This window comes from Silene latifolia, chromosome 11 (genome assembly GCF_048544455.1).
Source record: "Silene latifolia isolate original U9 population chromosome 11, ASM4854445v1, whole genome shotgun sequence".
Taxonomy (NCBI): domain Eukaryota; kingdom Viridiplantae; phylum Streptophyta; class Magnoliopsida; order Caryophyllales; family Caryophyllaceae; genus Silene; species Silene latifolia.
In genome coordinates this window covers 25,426,856-25,448,531 of record NC_133536.1, presented here as the reverse complement: position 1 = coordinate 25,448,531, position 21,676 = coordinate 25,426,856, and the positions used below count along the sequence as shown (strand labels likewise).

The 21,676-nt window shown below is 38.5% G+C and overlaps 1 protein-coding gene across 1 annotated transcript; it reads left to right on the top strand.

Moving 5' to 3' along the window:
* The first annotated feature begins 2,484 nt into the window (after positions 1 to 2,484).
* LOC141613126 (uncharacterized) lies at positions 2,485 to 3,384 on the top strand. The gene has a single exon (XM_074431863.1). It carries the CDS (start codon positions 2,485 to 2,487, stop codon positions 3,382 to 3,384), a length of 900 nt encoding a protein of 299 aa, XP_074287964.1.
* The last annotated feature ends 18,292 nt before the right edge of the window (positions 3,385 to 21,676 follow it).

Below are 21,676 nucleotides of genomic sequence, written 5' to 3'. Positions count from 1 at the left end.
CAGGAATAGGTAATGAATAATATAGGGAGTTGGAATGTTAGGGGAATAAATGGGGCCAATAAACAACAAGACGTTAAGAAGTTTCTTTATCATAATAATATTGGTCTCTATGGTCTAGTTGAAACTAAAGTTAAGGATCATGATTTTCTTACTATTTTGTATAATTTAGGACTTCATTGGGAGGGTATTAATAATAACAATCTGCATAATGGAGGAAGAGTATGGGTCATATGGGATCCTCAGACTTTTGGGGTTACTTTACTTCATAAAACTGCTCAAGCTATTACTGTGAGTGTGACTGAGCTTGCTATGGGGGATACTTTCACATTTACAGTTGTATATGGTTCTAATGATGATGATGAAGAAAGGAATGAGTTATGGGAGCATTTAAGGGATATGCATGATCAATATAAGGGTCCCTGGGGTGTTTGTGGGGACTTCAACAATGTGTTGGATTTTAATGAAAGAATAGGCAGAGAGGTTACTTGGGGTGATATTGCTAATTTCAGAAGCTGTGTCAATTACTGTGGTTTAACTGATATCAAGGGGCAGGGTGCTTTTTTCACTTGGAACAATAAACAAGTGCCTGCCTCTAGGGGTTTTTCAAGAATTGACAGGTTCATGGTGAATGCTGATTGGCTGGATGTTTACCCTGAAGGTTATGCTCATTTCTTACCTGAAGGGCTCTTTGATCATAATCCAAGCGTTTGTTACAGGAGGTTGACTAGAATGAGGAGGAAAAATCAATTTAAATACTACAATATATGGAGCTTGGCTCCTGATTTTAAGACTGTGGTTAAGGATTCGTGGGATCAGCCTGTTCTGGGAACTCCTATGTACATTCTGGTTTCCAAGTTAAAAAATTTGAAAGCTCCTCTTAATCTCTCAATAGGAATGGTTTTTCTGATGTGGATAAGGCTGCTGGCATTGCTAGAAGTTTGTTGGAAGAAATTCAGATTCAGCTTCACAATAATCCTGAAGATCATGTTTTGAGCAATGCTGAAAGAGAAGCAGCAAATACTTACAGGCACTTGTGTAAAGTTCAGTATAGTTTTCTGAGCCAAAAAGCAAAAGTGGATTGGATAAGGTTTGGAGATGAGAACACTAGGTATTTTCATAGTCAGATCAGATCTAGGCAAGTCCATAATAGGGTTATAAGTATCACTGGAGGTGATGGTATCAACTATAGCACTTGTGATGGGATTGAGAAAGCGTTTTTGGACTACTATAAAAGCTTATTGGGGACTTCTTTACCTAATGTGCATGTTCATGTTCCTACGGTTAGAACTGGGAGAGTGGTTACTGAGGCTCACAACAATATTCTGTTGGCCCCTGTGACTGCAGCTGAAATAAAGGAATGTTTATTCTCTATTCCTTCTACTAAGTCACCTGGACCAGATGGGTACTCGAGCCAATTTTTCAAAGACTCCTAGGATGTGGTTGGAAATGATGTTATAGTTGCTGTTCAAGATTTCTTCACACATGGGAAAATGCTCAAGCAAACTAATACTACAACTCTTACTCTCATTCCCAAGCTTTCAAATCCTGTTAGTGTGCTGGATTTTCGCCCAATTGCTTGTTGTAACACCATATACAAGACTGTGGCCAAAGTGATTTGCAAACGACTGAGCAGGGTTTTGCCAGATATAGTGAGTGAGAGTCAAGGGGGATTTATTAAAGGACGAAACATTGTTGAGAATGTGTTGATTTGTCAGGATTTAGTTCGTCTTTATAATAGGAAGGCTACTTCACCACGTTGTATGATCAAAATTGATCTGAGAAAAGCCTATGACTCAGTTGAGTGGTGTTTTCTGGAACAAATGATGGGTGCTCTACAGTTTCCTCAGAAGTTTATTGATATGGTGATGATGTGTGTTACCAGTCCTTCTTATTCCCTAAATGTTAATGGCAACCACTTTGGATTTTTCCCTGGGAAGAGAGGATTGCGTCAAGGAGATCCTCTTTCCTCTCTACTCTTCACTCTATTTATGGAGTATTTGTCAAGGATTCTTGGGGTGGTTGCTCAGCAGGACAGCTTTAAGTTCCATCCTCTTTATGCTTCTCTGAGATTGAATCATTTGCTCTTTGCAGATGATTTGTTACTCTTTTGCAAAGGCACAGATGTCTCTATTATGTGGATGTTGAGGGCTTTCTCTACCTTCTCTGCAGCATCAGGTTTAACTCATAACAAAGCCAAATCTGAGATGTATTTTAATGGGGTGCCAACTAGTACAATAGATCCAATTCTGCAAGTATCAGGCTTCCACAGAGGATCACTTCCTTTTAAGTATTTGGGGGTGCCCATATCCTCCAAGAGACTGAGTAAGAATGAAGGATATAAGCTGACAGAGAGGATTGTAGCTCGGATCAGGGGATGGGGTGCTACGCATCTCTCTTATACAGGACGCTTAACTTTGGTGAATCTTTGTTCGAACAATTTACATGCTTCTTTGGGCAACTATTTTCCTGATTCCTAGCAATATTATGAATAAAATTACCTCTATTTGTAGGAACTACTTATGGAGTGGTTCTTCTGATTATAAGAAGGTGCCTAATATCAGTTGGTCTACTTGTTGTTTGCCCAAAGTTGAAGGTGGTCTGGGAATTAAAGAGGCAAAAGTTTGGAACAAAGCTTTGTTAGGTAAATATGTGTGGTGGCTTGCTAAAAAAAAGGACCATCTCTGGGTCAAATGGGTGAGTAATATTTATATGAAAGGGATAGCTTGGACTGACTATAAGGCCCCTGTGGATTGTAGCTGGTCCTGGAAAAAGCTCACTCACATAATGAACACTTTCAAGCAAGCCTACACCAACAATAATTGGCTCAATACAACTGTTGAGTACACTGTGTATGCAGGATATGATTGGTTGCGAGTTAAGGAACCTGCTATTGATTGGAACTACGTCTGTTGGAACCCTCTGAATATCCCCAAATGCTCTTTTATTTTCTGGGAATTCATGCATCATAAACTTCCTACGAAAGATAGATTGATTAGAATGGGGCTTACTATTGATCAAACTTGTGACATCTGTGCCAGCCAACCTGAGACTATGATTCATGTTTTTTATGAGTGTGAGTATGGGAAGCTTTGCACCAGATTATTACAACAAGCCCTGCACTGCAAGTTTCGTCTTCAAGATTTGAATTTGTGGTACTCTAAGGGTAGAGGTGCTACTAAGCTGCAGAGGAAATACATAGAGGCCTGTCATGTTGCCCTTGTGTACTGGTTATGGAGAATCATGAATGAAGCGAGAATGGAAGCTTCTATTAAAAGACCTGAGCATCTTGTGAACAAGATACTTAGTGATGTTAAATCTAGATTTCTAAAAGTTAATGTCTCGATGTTGTTAGCTAAAGATAGAAGTTGGTTTCAGTCTATTTAGTGATAGCTATAGAGTAGATGATATGCTATAATGTAATTACCCCATTTTTGCAGATTTATATATATATTCTTAACTTTCCCCAAAAAAAGTTTTATGCGATAAAAATGAATTAAAAGGAGGTAAAATGGTTAAATATAGTTAAACTTTGAAATGGCCCATTAAATTTTAATATGTTGTCACATGAATGTTTTACTCACTGTGTGTAAAATTTGAAATGAACTTGATTCATTTTGCATGATTTATGAACTTTTAGTGTAAAAATGGCATAAATAGTGACTATTTTAGCATAAATAGCTAAAACGATTTGCATGGCATGAGAAAATTATTTTAGGTTGCATAAATATCTCACTTATGAGATCTAAAGTTGTTAAATTGATTGGATTATGTTTTGTATACTTTAGATGTTTTATTCAATAAAACCGATTGATCGCAACTATATTTTCTCGAAATAAATTCGAAAATTTTAACTATGATTTTTGACATTATGAGTGTCATGGAATTATCCCAGAATGTTAAAAACTTTAAAATTCAAATTTTGAAATTATTTTAATTAAGTTTGGATTTATTTCATAATAGTTATGATTTTATGGTAAAAAATGAGCATAAAAATTAAATCTAGTTGAATTATTGTCAAAATTTGAGTGATGACTAATTTTTTAGTTCTAAGAATGTTAGGATAATTAACTTGGACTAAAATTAGATTTTAGTATTATTTATCGATTTTAATAAGTTAAAATTGTGCATTTCCATAAAACCGGGTTATATGATCGATATAAGTTAAATAGGGCGATTTGGCACATAATTTGGCATGATAGACACATATTATAATGCTGCATATTTCAATTGTTGAATGTCATTTTTATTTATATAATTTTGAATTATGTAATTTTGTCTTAGTATGGCCTTAGTTTTAATCGATATTTCCCGTAATGAAAGGGAATATTGATTCGGTTGTAATTTAATGAGATCTCGTATCACTTTTATTTTTACTAGTTTTTCATATTACAAATGTATAATAGGAATAGCTTTGTATTTTTTTTTATTATTTGTAATCATGGAGTTTCTTCAAGACGATGCCATTTGGAAAGGCGTTCTGACAGAGACGGTGTTCTTGGGAGGCATGCCACTTGAAGATTCAAGGGACCAAAGGGGTTGTTTTCCGAATATGTAATAGATTATTTGATTTTCTAGTTTAGGAAGGCCATACTAGGAATTTATTATTATTGCTTTGCAATTATTTTAATATGTTGCATGCATTGCCAAATCGCCATAACAACACATGCATATCATATCGAGTCATCGACCGTGTCAATTATAATTATCGTAGCTCACCGCTTTAGTTCACTTAAAACGTGATAGATAATAAATTAACAAGACCTCTCACTAAATAATAATTGAGAACTAGCCTTACCAAATAGTAGAAACCATGAGTCCCAACTTCATAAGGAAGTAGGCTCGGCTCACCGGGATGCTAAACTTGTTACGTTGGGTAAGTAGGTAATAAAATGTTATTACATCGAAATTTGGATTGAGCTCAACGGAAGTATTCGTGACCGTAGTCGCATGTGTTCCGGGCTAAAGATAAATATTAAAGTCATTTTGTCGACCGAGAGTTCTAGAAGTAGAATCGATTAAAGAGTTAATCCACCGAGTTATATTGATAAGGGATGAATCGGCTCACCGTGCCCGAATTGATATGAATTTGGATCTTGGGATCATTTATAATAGTTGGGTAGAGGTCACTATATAAATGCTTAAAACTTATTTAAAACGTTTACAAGTATTTTTAAAACGATAGATGTTTATTAATTCCTTCACTTCCTATTTTGTAGTCAAAATTGTTTTTTCAATTGCAATGACAACTCCAATTCCATCCGCAACCACTAGCTCCAACACTCTCACCAATGTTTCATGGCTCCGATCCTTCATGGATCGTTTTAAATTAGAAAAGAATGGGTCCAACTTCGCTGATTGGGACGGTCAACTTCGCTTGGCCGCGGACGGTGACGACAAGCTTCGTTACCTTACCGAGGCCTCTCCCGCCGAACCTAATGCTAGGTCTACCACCGCCGCTAGGCAAGCCTATGAGGTCTACCAAAAGGAGTCGGCCGCGATCAAAAATGTGTGGATCTTCTCAATGGATCTAAAGAACTTATAATTAAAATGTTAATTTGTTCTCTATTAGAAGAGTCTAATAATAGGTATATGAATCTTACAATTTAGTTATGTAAAATGATTAATTAGTGACTAATAATAAGGGATTTTATGTTGTATTATAGTATAGAGTGGTTTGTGATAGTTATTATATGATTGATGTAGGATGAGACGGTTTTATGAGATGGACACTTGGTGATTTCGATTAGCTTATGGATTATGCTAAAAGGTAGGTTATCCTACTCGGTTTCAATATTGGGTATGCATATTTGGGTGTCTTTCCTTGCCAGTGAATACATGAGTCGGTTAGTATTTATGTGGTTTCGAATTCATGAAATGGTCATATGTTTAATGTTGTTCTTCCATTTATCGTGTATGGTTGTGAATGTGTTATGTTGGGAGTCTTTGGTGGTGGTACTTGATTGTTGAGGAGATGTAAGACGGTTGGGAAACCGTCTTGCACTCGGGTCGCCCCTTGGAGCTTCCCACTCCAAGGGGGATGTGCACATTAATGGCTTAAGTCACGAATGGACTCGTGTGGTTGAGGCACGACGTCTGGCAGGGGATCCGATTGGCTTCCGGACCCGGTACGTCTGGGCGTGTCACAGTACCTTTGTGTGAGGTGTGGTGTCGTCGGCGTGTCCCTGGCACCGGTGGGTGTGGGTAAGTCTGGGACTATCCCGGTACCGGTATGGTGATTTCATAGTCGAGTCTCATTCACATAATTATGTCGCGTCTACACTTATCGAGTCATGTCTTATGTTTGTGTATTTAAACTGGCGTTTGTTGTGTCCGTGTAAATGTCACCTATTTTCAGGGTGGCCTGTGTCGATCCATTTGATATTTCCGATCATATGGGGAGCAGTTGTTCACAGGTTAGCTTTGGTAGCATGCGGGAGAAGGAGATGAGCCGTGATGACATTCGAGTCGAGCATAGCTGATTAGATTGGCTTAGTAGTCATGAGTTGTATTATTCATTTCATTTATTCATTTATGTCTATGTAATCCACTAAATATTTATTTATGTTAATTGTTTCTCAATTGCGACTCCGATTTCTCTTCCTCGGGAAACCGAGAAGGTAACATCTCCCAATTACCTTGGCCGGGTAAGAAGGGGGTGTTACAAAGTGGTATCAGAGCTTCGATTTTGGAACCTGAACGAATGAACCAAATTGAACCTAGGTGTGTCTAATAAAATGAACCCGGCGTGAGTACAATAGGAGATTGGTTTTGGATGAGTGGGCGCCTTCATATCAAAACTAGGGTGAACGATGTAGACAATGTTGTGTAATTGCATGAATTATATGGTTGTTGTTAGATTCTTGCATGTTATGAGTTTCGCATGTGTATGGTGAGATACGAAAAATTTGATGAGTATATTTACATGTCATGACACCTCTTGGAGGATGATAATTCCATTTCCTTGATTCCTACCGAGTATCTATCTAATGCTTGATTGTGTTATCGTTAGTATATAAAATGCGATCATTTTGGTAGGGTAAGTGCGAGTGTGGATGTAGGAAATAAGAGACGGCGATCTTGATGCCGCATGAACTAACTTGGGACGAGTCACCGATAGACGGTGGACTCCCGAACCTTGTGTTGTCTTGCAGGAAATCCATCGATAAGATCCTATTGAAAATTTAAACCCAACGGAATCACTTGATCGAGTGCGAGTACCAACTCGGCCGAGTAAGCAAGCACTCGCTCGAGTGGATCTTTGACTCGACCGAGTGGACCTAGTTCTAGAAGGTAATACATTCTGGAAAAAATCGTCACTCGACCGAGTGGGTCATCCACTCAATTGAGTAGAGTTGCACTCGACCGAGTACACTCGGCACTCGACCGAGTGGGTTCACACGGGTTGACTACTCGGCTAAGAACCCTTATTTCCCCCAATTTTGCACTCTTATCTTCATATGTTCATCTCTTTCTTCACCAAAATTCCCCCAAAAACCTCCATTGTTGTTCTATTTTGCTTAGAATTTATCCTATTACTCCACTTTTCTCACCTAATCCCACTAATTGGTCAAGGTAAGCTTATTCATCTTCTTCCATCTTTTTCCCCAATTTAAGTTTTCTTTAGATCTACTCTTAAATCCTTTGAGTTTTGCTAATTAGTGGTTCATTTTGTTTAATTAGTGGTTTTGCTAATTAGTGGTTCATTTTGCTTAATCCATGATACTAGTAAGCTTTTTACACCATTGTTGTTTATAAAAATCAAATTTTTGGGATGAAATTTTGTCCACCATTGTTGAACTCGAAAATGGTGTTCTTGAGTCAATAATGGGATTTTTTTATTGTTGTTGTGTCTAATTGGACAACAAATGCTTAATGTTTGTTGTCATGAATGGATCTTGTTTAATATGTATAAATTTCGTCTTAAAACTTCGTCTTATATTTCCGAATTTTAGACAAGTCATGCCCAATTTTTGATTTTTTCATGAGTAAAAACTTGGTTTAATTGCCTTATGAGTCTACTATCATGGTTGATAATGTAGTATGTGGTCCCAAAATGAAACCAATTTCGTCTTAAAATTTGGGTGAAATCTTCAAACTTCTCCTAAAACTCCCATGAACAATGCATTTTTATGTCTTAAAGGTGATTTTACTATGTTGTGGGATTAAGAACCTCATAGTTATTACTAGTCTATAAGAGGGATTAAAGGAAATCTTGTCTCAAATTCTTGAAAAGTCCGACACTAACCATGTCAAATTTTAAATTTTATGCTCACTACTTGTGTTGCTACTTACTTGTGACTTCTCAAAACTCCGAGCCATGATGTTTGAAGTCATCTTGCCCTTGAAAAGTTGTCCGATTTAAAAGACTTTAAAATGGCAAAGAAGCATTTCACTTGCCCGGATCTCTTTTAAAATTTTACCAAACTAATTCTCTTTTTATCAAGTTTAACAAGTTAAACTGATAACAACAACATGTAACCTCTTAAGTAAGACTTTAAAGCTATAAAATTTTCAAAGCTTGGGCAAATGGCTAATATGATAAGAAACTAGTGTAGTGTGTCATGGTTGAGTCAAGATTGGTCAAGTTGGATGATGAACAAGAATAGTACATGTGATTAAAGTCGTGTTTTAAAACCATATTATGTCACAAGAATTTTAATTTCCGGAAAAGAAATTATAGCATGAGGAAATCTTGAAAGGTTGGTTAAATTACAAAGAAAACAATATTGGAATTCCTTTTTATTTGGTATCCATCAATTTGATAAGTCGAGAAAATTTTCCATTCATATCCAAAATTGACTTCAAATTTTTATCTTTCCCATTCCAAATCTTGTGTGTGATTCTCTTGTAGCATGGCAAGGAACGCTAGAACCGGCCGTGGAAGGAATGCCCGCCAACCTCAACAAGAGGCGCCGCCCGTTATCACCCTCCCGGACTACCCGTCTATAGCTTTTGGGAGTCAGGAGCACCGGGATAACTTTGAAGTGCTAGCCACTAGGAGGATGGCCCCGACCAAGTGCACATCAGTAAGTACCTTGGAGGCCCTAGAGATAGAGAGGGAGGTGCATAACATCTTAACGGTTCGCGTATTGGAGGGTTTGTACAACTTGGACGAGATAAGCTACCATAACCTCACCCTTGAGTTTTTGAGCTCCTTCACCTATGACAACGAGACCCATGATGTGAGTTTTAGGCTCAAGAGTACCACTTTTAACCTAGGTAGTGATGCCTTTGCCAACCATCTAGGGGTGGGTAAGCGAGTCGTGGGTCACCATGATAAGGTTTAGAAAGACATGAAGGCTTCAAACTATTTTCATCTTTACACGAGTAAGGAAAAGGTTAGTGTTAGTAACATGAAGACTAGTGACATTGAGCACCCAGTCCTACAGATTTTATTGCGCTCCTTGACCAACCCCCTCTATGGGAGGAAAGACCCGAGATAGCTCAACTCCACGGAGATTTTGATCTTGAGCTCCTACCTTAACCCCCGCTGTGAGAGCCGTTTCCACTTCAATGTCGTGTCTTTGGTGTGTCTTACCCTTGGGAGAATGGCCGAGTCGGACCAATGCTCCTTAGATTGTGGGGCCTTGGTGACTCGGTTGGCCAAGAACTTGCTAGCTTGCGAACCGGGGACGGTGGATGCACCCATGTCTAAGAAATTTGTTTATTTTGATCTTGATTGGTTGAAGGCTCAGTCTTGGGTTGTGGATGGGGAGGAGGACAACACCTACTCTTGGAGGGCTGATGATGAGTGGCATATGAAGCTCCCCGCCGGTGAAGAACTACCCCCGACTTCCCCTTTAGAGAGAGAGGGATCACCCCGTCCCGAGGCCCAATGGTATACCATCCCTAGTAGCCTTACTTTGGACCTAGATGATGCTACTGAGGAACTGGAGGCCCCTCCGTTACCTCCCTCACCTCGTTCTCCCGTTGAGCAAGCCCCCGCCTCCTTTCCCCCACTCTATGCCAACAACGATGATGCCCCCACCCTATGCCAGGAACTTTGGCCAAGGCCCACCCACCTTTGACTCCAACTATCCCATGTCGTACCTCATACACCGAGTGAACACCGACCTTATGTTGAGAGACATGCACGAGGCGGCTTATAATCAAGGAGTACGACCCGCCCACCGCCCTAGCTTTTGGTCCGGACCCGAAGACACCTCCGGGGTCTTCAAGGCCTATGGTATCCAACCAATGGATTGGGAGTACCACCTCTCTTTCGGTGTAGGACACTTGCGTGATCCATTTATAGGTGATGCCGGGATCTATTTTGGCAATGCCTACTAAGGAGGTGGAAGTGAAACGGGAACATCCGTGGCGGCAGAGACCATGGACCTTGATGAAGTGTGGGAGGAGGTGGCTCGTAAGGGACCGGGAGAAGGAGAGGAAAATGAAGAAGAGGAGGAGGACAAGGAGGAGGAGCAAGGACAAGGAGGAAGCAAGATGGTGAAGAGTCGCTTCGGGTTGGCAAAATGGGTGTCAACCATTAGCAAGAAGAGGAAGCCCTCTGAGTAGTGACGGTTTTATGATTCGGACTCCTTAGGACTTTTCTTTATCGTTTAAAACTTTGAAAAATTTAATTCTCGTGATGTAAACTGGCCATAAGGCCAATACTAGTGGACCTTGTATGCTAGGATGGTGTGGTAATCACCGTTTGGACTCCATTATATGTATGCTCGACCATAGGAGAACTTGGAGGCCATTAATGGCCGAAAATCTAGACTACCCAGTGACACTCGACCGAGTGGTGGTCCACTCGACCGAGTGACATCTCCACTTGATCGAGTAGGCCGAAAGACAGACCTGGAAACCTCTTGTAAAGACCCCCACTCGACCGAGTGGCATGACCACTCGACCGAGTGACTTTTACTCGACCGAGTAACTTCTGAATTCGACCGAGTACGGTGGAATTTGACCCTTTCTAGGAATTGTAGACCATCTATGACGCGTTTGACCTTGATTTTGAACTATGCCGACCTACTAAGAGTCGAACGACCATAGAAACCCCACACGATAGACTTTTATGAATTGTTTACATTTGATCTTGGCATTTGTTTGAGGGGTATACGAGAATAGTCAAGCTACAGATGATTATATGATGGCATAAAGTGATGGCATAAAGTACATGAAAACACGTATGCATTCCGCAATAGTGGTGGATAAGTAAACAATAATGGTGAGTATATATCACATGACGAGTTTGTAACACTAGTATGTGTAGTAGCGGGTCAATATGATATGTGAATGATATGTTGAATATTAAGAGTGGTTGAGCCTAGTCCTGAAGAGTACTCATATACCGGTATATACATATAGTAATCATACACATAAAAACCCCATCAATAGATATCAACCTTGGCCACGCATAACATATAGATATAGTAAAACAAGCCGAGACCCTTTGGAGAACACAACATTTGACAATAATAGTAGGCTACCGAGAGAGTTGATACGTGTCGTTAAGCGTATACAAATTAATAATTTATGATTCTATCTTAACCTCAAAAATAACAAACGTAGTAAAGGATAAGTAGGGTCGATCCCACGGAGAGACTGGAAAAACTAATTAACTATATAGTACTTTTATTCACTTACATATATACCATTTATTTACATATTTACGACTATTAACATTATGTACGATTAAGGGGGGTTCTTTTAATGTTTCGATTGGAGAATAATAAACTAATACCAGTCCTACTACTCACTAGTGAAGCAAGCATGACATTTAAGCACATATTTCTCAGATTCAATTAATAACACAGTTAACTCGTCGATTCCTCTAGCGAATATTTATGTCAATAACAGGTTAACTGTAGAGAACTTAGCCGCTAAATCCTCCCTATCAATCCTTAGTTTTAACCAGTAGCGAGCCGCTCGACTACCAGTTCTAGCTAACCAATTCTACGCAAGTTGCAAAGTTCCGCAAATTAGTTAACTGCATTAAGTACTAGAAAGATATCATTAACCCTAACCAATTAATTAGTCAGACCAAATTATACTCCTAATTCAATCTAGCGACATCATTGCAGTCCCAAATTAAATTATTTGCTACTATGTTGTACGATTTAACGCCGCGCTAAATAACACAACTAGCTAACTGTTCAAACTACTAAGCAAATTAAGCAAATAATTGCAGCTAACAGAATGAATCGGAAACAATATGAACGAGTATAATATGAATACTACTAACTCAATAATGCTAGAATTGACATCAAACTTTATGATAACTGAAAGATTAAATCATCCAAGGTTTAAAAGAAAAACTAGTAAACTGAAATTAACAAGCTAAAGGAGTGGAGAACTTAATAATTAAGACCGAAGAACGGTTGCAAGCCTCTGCAAGTGCTTTCTCCTTATTCCTTCGAATTGAAGCCGCTTCAATCGATGGACTGCTCCTATCTCCGATCGCCGTCAATCTCGCTCACTAGTAATTTGGGTATTTCGGCTCTTCGCCTCTCGCCCCCAACTCTGACTGATAAAATAGGTATTTATACTGATCTTGGCATTATACGGGATTAACTTTGGGAAGTTTTGGGATAGATTTTGTATAGGGGAAATTATTGAAGTAGATAGAATTTGGAAAAGGGAATCCGAGATAGAATAGAGTTTCCGTTGTATGAGTTCTCCGTATGTAGCTTCAGCTTCTGTTCCTGGTCTTGAATTTGTCTATGGCTTTTTCCTTTGTTCACTTGGAGTTTGATCCACGTACAAACCATTTGATTCACTTGGTTTCTTTATTGACTTTTGGTCCGCTTCTCTAATTTGCTCCCACAATTCGCAGGGTCTTACTCTTTCGTTCCATCAGCCCATAATTCATGTGCTTCTTTATTTCCTGTGCTTCGTTCTTATTTTGTTCTCTTGGTCCATTTTACACATACTTGCGTGATACTTTTGATCCATTAAGCGCGTCATTCAGCCCATTCTCTTCCGTCTTGTAATCTGCTATACCAAAACACACTAAATAAGCCCATTTGCATTTAAAATAATAATAACAATAATTAAATCTCGAAACTAACGAATATATAATAATTTAGCTCAAATAATGCGAAAGGCGACACTAACAATATACGGATATGGGATAAAAACATATATAATTATGGGCTTATCAAATTCCCCCACACTTAGCTTATTGTCGCCCTCGACAATAACAAATCATGAGCTATAAGTAAATTATCAACCTCAAAAATTCTTGACATAAGATAGAATATAGGGATAAATGGCATGGTATACAACTCATAGCTATCCATACTATTGACTCACTTAAATAGCATTTATGCAACAAATCAACAACAATGCTAAGGAAACAAATTCCAGAGCGGGAAAAATACGAACTCAGATGCAAACGAATAGGACAATGACACTACTACTGAACCGTCGACCTTGCCAGACTTATATATGTTGGACTCTCGCGGTTCGCTCATCACTCGTTATAAGAATAGGTGAGTATAATGTGAAAGAGAGAGAGAGAATATAAGTCACTCACCTAACTCGACTTAAAAAATCATGCATGCAATCTAACATGAAATCGATCTCTACAACCATACATACGCATTCCAACCAAACGAGGACCAAGACACATGCCGAGGACTTACAAGAGGTGCGAGATGAGGTAATTGGGTAAAAAGGGGCAAATATTTTTGGATATGTGGAGGTAAAAGTCAAGCTAGTACCGACCGTAACCAAGATTACACGTATTCCGCTTAGAAACCCAACTTACAAAGTGATAAACGATGCCATACATGGCATAAACTCGCGCACAACAAAGATAACTCCTCATATGTAGAATATACTGTCAAGAATAGGAGTTTAATTATAAGGGATTTTTTTTTTTTTTTTCTGTCAACAATTCTCATCTTTTCCTTTTTTTTTCACATCGATTTTTCTTATTTTTCTTTTTTCATTTTTTTTTTTTCATCTTGTTTTTTTTTTTTTTTCCTTCCATTTTTTTTGTCCAACTCCCCTTTCTAGATAATAGCACGATACCAAAAATGACCAATAAAGAGCGTGCCAAATACATCAACTAGACTAGCTTGACTAGGGTAGACTATTTAGGAATGTAGTTGATCGAATGGGTCAAAACAAGTCAATTTGGCTAAGTGAAGTTCAATGGTAAAACAAAAGGGAAATGTTGCCTCTCCACATGTGTCACCGCCACAAACCCGAATGCATACAGGTAAAGAGACAAATTTCATGCTTATGCAATTTGATGTTACATGCCTCATAAGGAGTACTACTCTCATCCTATAAATAGAAACCGATCATGAATGTCATCGGTTTTGAAGGCTCTAAATCTCAGAAATTTTAGTAGTTTGCCAACATTTTAGTCAAGTCTATTCGTTCAGTAGTATCGGTCACACACTCGTAGATATGCAAATGAGTATACAAAAGATAAGTGTTGTTAATGCAAGGCTAAAGTGAGAATTCAAAAGCATAAAAGCAGTTTTATCATCGTTGTACCACCATTCCGACTCCCTTATCCTAGTTAGTCTTATAAAAGCAGAGGTTATTTTTAATTCTGACCAAATTTTGACAGCACCTCCCTTAAAAATGGTCATATCCAAAAATTTTTAAAACCTGTAAAACACATTAAAGACCAATGGCCACCCGCCAACTCCAATTTCAGCATCAAAAATGCACAATTTACCTCTCCCCCACACTTAAATTCGACATCGCCCTCGATGTTCCAGCATATATAAATTCAGCATATAATAAAAATAAGAGGGAAGAAGGAACTTAGCGGATTCATGTGAAGTTCACAGCAAGATGCTCCAGGTTTGGTTATGATAATGTTCTGTCCTGGCCAACTAAGCTCTCAGTAGCAGCAGTACAGCAAGTACAGGTAAGGAAGGTGCCCATTAGTGAATTTTTTAGCCTCCAAGTAGTACCGATCAACGTAGGACCATGGCTTCCAGCAAGGCAGCAGTGCCTTTTTTAATCAAGTTGAAACCCAATCAGCTATATACATCCCGATTCCTGAAAAATGAAACACTCGACCAAGACAAGTGAAACAGAAAGCAAGCAAAATACCCAGAAAATCAGCAGGAATAGTAGTAAAATCTCTTTTTGTATTTTTATATTTTTTAATTTTTTTGTTGCTACCGACACTATTAACATCCCCCTACAAAGGTAGCGAAACTCGGGGAGGCACTTAAGCCGACTCGACGAAAGCTATAAAATAAACACACATGAAAACAATAAATAAGTAAACTTGGGTTGCCTCCCAAGAAGCGCTTAGTTTAATGTCGTGGCTCGACATACTTCGGATATCCTCAAGAATCAATCAGCTCCTAAACAAGCATTCTAAGTAAATTCACCCAGCAATATTTGAGCACTCATCAGCTTGTATAATTTTCACACACTATTTCTCATTATTTCCGACAATGAAACTAACTACTAGTAAGTTAGTTTCTTAAAACCACAAATCTCTCTAATTCTTCTAATAAATAATTAGATTCCTCAACTGGCTGCTCAAGAGTCTCAAAAAAAAAACCCAATATGCTGACGATTTTCTTAGTCCATTAACATCAACTCGTATATTCCCGAACAATATCGCATGCATGGCTAGCTAACTACTAGAAATGTAGCTTAAAAGTGTGAAATACTCCTCCCCCACACTCACTTTGAACCATAGTGTAGATTATAGAAATACAGGGGAAGGCTAGCCACCATAAATCCATAATAGTACTGACTTCTGACTTCTTATGCCATTAAAACCAGTTATCCACAAGTTCTTATTCCATTAAAACAAGTAATAACAAAGCCGCAAGCAAACGTAGACAAAAGAGACATGTAGGTAGCTAGACTGCATGTCTTGATTATAAGTTCATCCGTTTACGAGTTGGGTGCCAGACAGTAATAAACATCCTAACAGTGACCATCCTATAACCATAATAAAGCTATCTACTTATAAATCCAAAGGTTTAGCAACTTTCACCTCATAGAGTACACCAACATCTATCTCAGGTCAATGCAACAATTCTCTCAGAAAACGAGAAACCAAAAGCAACTGTCATTCCGAACATATTATAGCATCCACTTTATCATTTTTTATTCTCACCCAAATCAGAATGAAAGAACTTCAGAATGGCCAAGTTTGTTTCAAGCTCAAGGTTTAACCACAAAATCTAACTTAAAATATATAGACACCTGACTTGCAAGTTGCAACCTCATACATGAGTATTGTTAACCTCATCAGGAAGGTTAGGCGGAAACAAATAGATTACTTAAGAGAGAATGCTACACACTTCACTGGTACTCCAACACATATATGAGTATATTACTACAAGTACACTAGTTTAGGAGAATTAGAATAGTTGGACAGTAAAATAGGAAGAACATGAAAGCAAACAACATGCAAAAAGTAGTTAAAGAACATGTTATCAACTTAAAATTCCACCCGAATAAAACGTCCAGCCAAAAAAAAACTAAAGTATACATAAATGAAATTAGTGTTTAATTATAAACTATATAGAAAATTAATTCTAACATCAATCTCCCCGGCAACGGCGCCAAAATTTGATACGTGTCGTTAAGCGTATACAAATTAATAATTTATGATTCTATCTTAACCTAAAAAATAACAAACGTAGTAAAGGATAAGTAGGGTCGATCCAGAGACTGGAAAAACTAATTAACTATATAGTACTTTTATTCACTAACTTACATATATACCATTTATTTACATATTTACGACTATTAACATTATGTACGAATAAGGGGGGGTTCTTTTAATGTTTCGATTGGAGAATAATAAACTAATACCAGTCCTACTACTCACTAGTGAAGCAAGCATGACATTTAAGCACATATTTCTCAGATTCAATTAATAACACAGTTAACTCGTCGATTCCTCTAGCGAATATTTAAGTCAATAACAGGTTAACTGTAGAGAACTTAGCCGCTAAATCCTCCCTATCAATCCTTAGTTTTAACCAGTAGCGAGCCGCTCGACTACCAGTTCTAGCTAACCAATTCTACGCAAGTTGCAAAGTTCCGCAAATTAGTTAACTGCATTAAGTACTAGAAAGATATCATTAACCCTAACCAATTAATTAGTCAGACCAAATTATACTCCTAATTCAATCTAGCGACATCATTGCAGTCCCAAATTAAATTATTTGCTACTATGTTGTACGATTTAACGCCGCGCTAAATAACACAACTAGCTAACTGTTCAAACTACTAAGCAAATTAAGCAAATAATTGCAGCTAACAGAATGAATCGGAAACAATATGAACGAGTATAATATTTTTTTTTTTTTTTTGGTCAATCGAAGCGCGCACTTAGTCGCATTACAATAGAGGGGAGGGGAGATTCGAACCTGGGACCTATTGTCCACAATACCTCCATCTTAACCACTAGACTAAGACATCTTCGGTATAAGATTAAATAATGCTAGAATTGACATCAAACTTTATGATAACTGAAAGATTAAATCATCCAAGGTTTAAAAGAAAAACTAGTAAACTGAAATTAACAAGCTAAAGGAGTGGAGAACTTAATAATTAAGACCGAAGAATGCCTCCTTGGTTCGGTTGCAAGCCTCTGCAAGTGCTTTCTCCTTCTTCCTTTGAATTGAAGCCGCTTCAATCGATGGACTGCTCCTATCTCCGATCGCCGTCAATCTCGCTCACTAGTAATTTGGGTATTTCGGCTCTTCGCCTCTCGCCCCCAACTCTGACTGATAAAATAGGTATTTATACTGATCTTGGCATTATACGGGATTAACTTTGGGAAGTTTTGGGATAGATTTTGTATAGGGGAAATTATTGAAGTAGATAGAATTTGGAAAAGGGAATCCGAGATAGAATAGAGTTTCCGTTGTATGAGTTCTCCGTATGTAGCTTCAGCTTCTGTTCCTGGTCTTGAATTTGTCTATGGCTTTTTCCTTTGTTCACTTGGAGTTTGATCCACGTACAAACCATTTGATTCACTTGGTTTCTTTATTGACTTTTGGTCCGCTTCTCTAATTTGCTCCCACAATTCGCAGGGTCTTACTCTTTCGTTCCATCAGCCCATAATTCATGTGCTTCTTTATTTCCTGTGCTTCGTTCTTATTTTGTTCTCTTGGTCCATTTTACACATACTTGCGTGATACTTTTGATCCATTAAGCGCGTCATTCAGCCCATTCTCTTCCGTCTTGTTATCTGCTATACCAAAACACACTAAATAAGCCCATTTGCATTTAAAATAATAATAACAATAATTAAATCTCGAAACTAACGAATATATAATAATTTAGCTCAAATAATGCGAAAGGCGACACTAACAATATACGGATATGGGATAAAAACATATATAATTATGGGCTTATCAAGAGTGTCATGTGAGACTTATAGCGAACTTCGGGACGAAGTTCTCATTTAGGGGGGGGGGGGGGGGGGTGAATGTAAGAACTCAGAAAATTTAGAAAAGAAAGAGCGCGATACGTGGGAAAGTAATGAGAGTAAACAAGAAACTTAGGATAGATAGGATAAACGTGAATAACAATAAGAGTGAAGATGGCAAGAGAACACATGAGAATCGAGAATGAAGCTTGAGAGAAAACCGAGGAATAATTGGGAAAGAGAGTGAGCGGCGAACTTCGGGGACGAAGTTCATTTTTAAGGAGAGAAGATTGTAATACTCGGATAATTTGGGACCCACAAAGGACCTAGGGACACGTTAGAGAACCCACATGTACTCGGAAGTAAAGGATGACCCCTTCTACGAGACCAAGTAAGACCTAAACTAGACCTAGTAGACTTCCAGTGGACCGAGCAGAACCCTAGGTGGACCAAGTGAGTTTGCACTCGGTCAAGTAAGGGTATACTCGGCTAAGTGAGTGCCACTCAGCCGAGTGGTGTTGAGTTGTACCCAAGAAAGGATATTTCGGGATTTCATCCCATCCTAACCCTATCCCCTTCATTCTTCTTCTTCTTCTTCTTCTTTCTTACTCTAAAACACTCTCCCCTCTCTCTCAAATGCTCCATATGCCTTTCCCTTGGCCTTCAAGCTTGTATTAATGGTGGAACACCTCTCCTAATTACGGATCTACCTTTGTAAGTCAAAATCTCACCTTTTCCTCTTTGTCTTTTGAGTAATCTCGAGTTAGGGTTACTAAGAGAGATTAATTAGTATTTAGTTATGTAAAATGAGTAATTAGTGACTAATAATAAGGGATTTTATGTTGTATTATAGTATAGAGTGGTTTGTGATAGTTATTATATGATTTATGTAGGATGAGACGGTTTTATGACATGGACACTTGGTGATTTCGATTAGCTTATGGATTATGCTAAAAGGTAGGTTATCCTACTCGGTTTAAATATTGTGTATGCATATTTGAGTGTCTTTCCTTGCTAGTGCATACATGAGTCGGTTAGTATGTATGTGGGATCGAATTCATGAAAGGGTCATTTGTTTAATGTTGTTCTTCCATTTATCGTGTTTGGTTGTGAATGTGTTATGTTGGGAGTCTTGGGTGGTGGTACTTGATTGTTGAGGAGACGTAAGATGGTTGAGAAATCGTCTTACGCTCGGGTCGCCCCTTCAAGCTTCCGAATCCAAAGGGGATGTGCACATTAATGGCTTGAATCACAGAAGGACTCGTGTTGTTGAGGCACGGTGTCTGGCAGGGGATGCGGTTGGCTTCCGGACCCGGTACGTCTTGGCGTGTCCCAGTACCTTTGTGTGATGTGTGGTGTCGTGGGCGTGTCCCTGGCACTGGTGGTTGTGGGTACATCTGGGCGTGTCCTGATACCGGTATGGTGATTGCATAGTCGAGTCTCATTCACATAATTATGTCGTGTCTACACTTATCGAGTCATGTCTTATGTTTGTGTATTGAAACTGATGTTTGTTGTGTCCGTGTAAATGTCACCTATTTCCGGAGTGGCCTGTGTCGATCCATATGATATTTTTGATCATATGGGGAGCAATTGTTCACAGGTTAGCTTTGGTAGCATGCGGGAGAAGGGGACGAGCCGTGATGACATTTGAGTTGAGCATAGTTGATTAGATTAGTTTAGTAGTCATGAGTTGTATTATTCATTTCATTTATTCATTTATATCTATATAATCCACTAAATATTTATTTATGTTAATTGTTTCTCAATTGCGACTCCGATTTCACTACCTCGGGAAACCGAGAATGTAACATCTCCCAATTACCTTGGTCGGGTAAGAAGGGGGTGTTACAATGGGACACTATTATTGATATCGTCCTAATTTAGGACGATTTAGCCACGTCCTATTACCTTATTCCGACTCGATTTTGCGTGCTTAATTGATTTAATAGCTCGTTTAATTACTAATTTATAATAATTAGTCATCTTAGTCATATTTAATAATTAGTCGTATTTTCATTATAATATTCGTATTACTATTATTTTATTAATAATTTGATATGTAGGTGAGACGGAATGACAAGGCGAAAACCCGAGCTCGAGACAAAACTCAAACAAAGAAGCTCGAAATCAAGATTGACTTTTATTAATTAGTTGACTTGTTTTCAACATCCTCGTGCATTTCGTGTTTCACCGTGATCAATCGTCTTCACCATCATCAACTCACCATTCATACACTCTCCATCAGTCATCACGATAAAAAATTCCCCCCATCACTGTTGCCAACCATACCACAACACCAACCACCAACAACCAACCACCGCAGCAGCTCAAACCCGTCTTCACCACCTCACCTCTGACCCACCACAAACATAGACCACTTCATCACCTTCACACCACCATGATCACCATCATTTTCCCTCCAATCAACTCAACTCAACTACGATGACTAAACCACCTGCTGCTTCCTTCGTGACCATTTATCTCCATCACCGAGCACAACCAGCAGCGACACCAACTCTGCCCTTCACCACTACGCAACTCTCCTCTGCCTCTCATCAACCACCAACACCAATTAACACCTGCAGAAAAACCAACACCGAAACAGATTTAATTCATCATACGTGCACTCCAAGCCGGTGGAATACACACAAATTATTCTCCATTTTCCAGAGAACTCCCAGCCGGCCAACCGTCTCGCAACATCAATTGTTTTCCCAGACGGTCCACCGACCGTCGACACCTACACCGGCTCAGCACACCATCAATTGAATTGAATTTTTAAGGAGATCCCCAGCCGGTGTCACCACCGGCGGCTGGTGGGCCGGCTCCCAGCCCCTTTTGCTGTGTGTTTCACGCGTGTTTTGCCCTTTTGTTTTATAAGTTTGTCGAGTTGCTTTGTTGGCGGGTGTCGTGTATTTGTCTACTGTAAGGTGAGATTTATTATTATTATTATTATTATTATTATTATTATATTTAATTAGTGATTAAGAGGTCCTATATATTACACACCTTAGATTATATTAGACCTCACCAATTACCTCACCTTAGTTTACCTTAGATTATTCTACCCATTAGATTAGAATAATTTGTCTCTCTTACTCTCTCATTATTGTAACAAGAACCCTAATATTTCTCTCTTTAATTTTCCTTAATCAAAGTTGTAATCTTTCTTCATTATTAATTTAATTTTTCTTTAGTTTATTCAAGTTCTACAATTCTCATTAGTTTACATTTAGTTTCGGGTTGTAATTCGAAGGGAGAAGAGATTCATCCTCCTTATTTCAACCAAAGTTTCCACCTTTATTAAGATTGGTATAATCCTTCTCCTAATTTCACTTT

What these genes read in the sequence shown, in the direction of transcription:
- LOC141613126 (XM_074431863.1), top strand. Translation starts at nt 2,485, where the DNA reads ATGAATAAAATTACCTCTATTTGTAGGAACTACTTATGGAGTGGTTCT.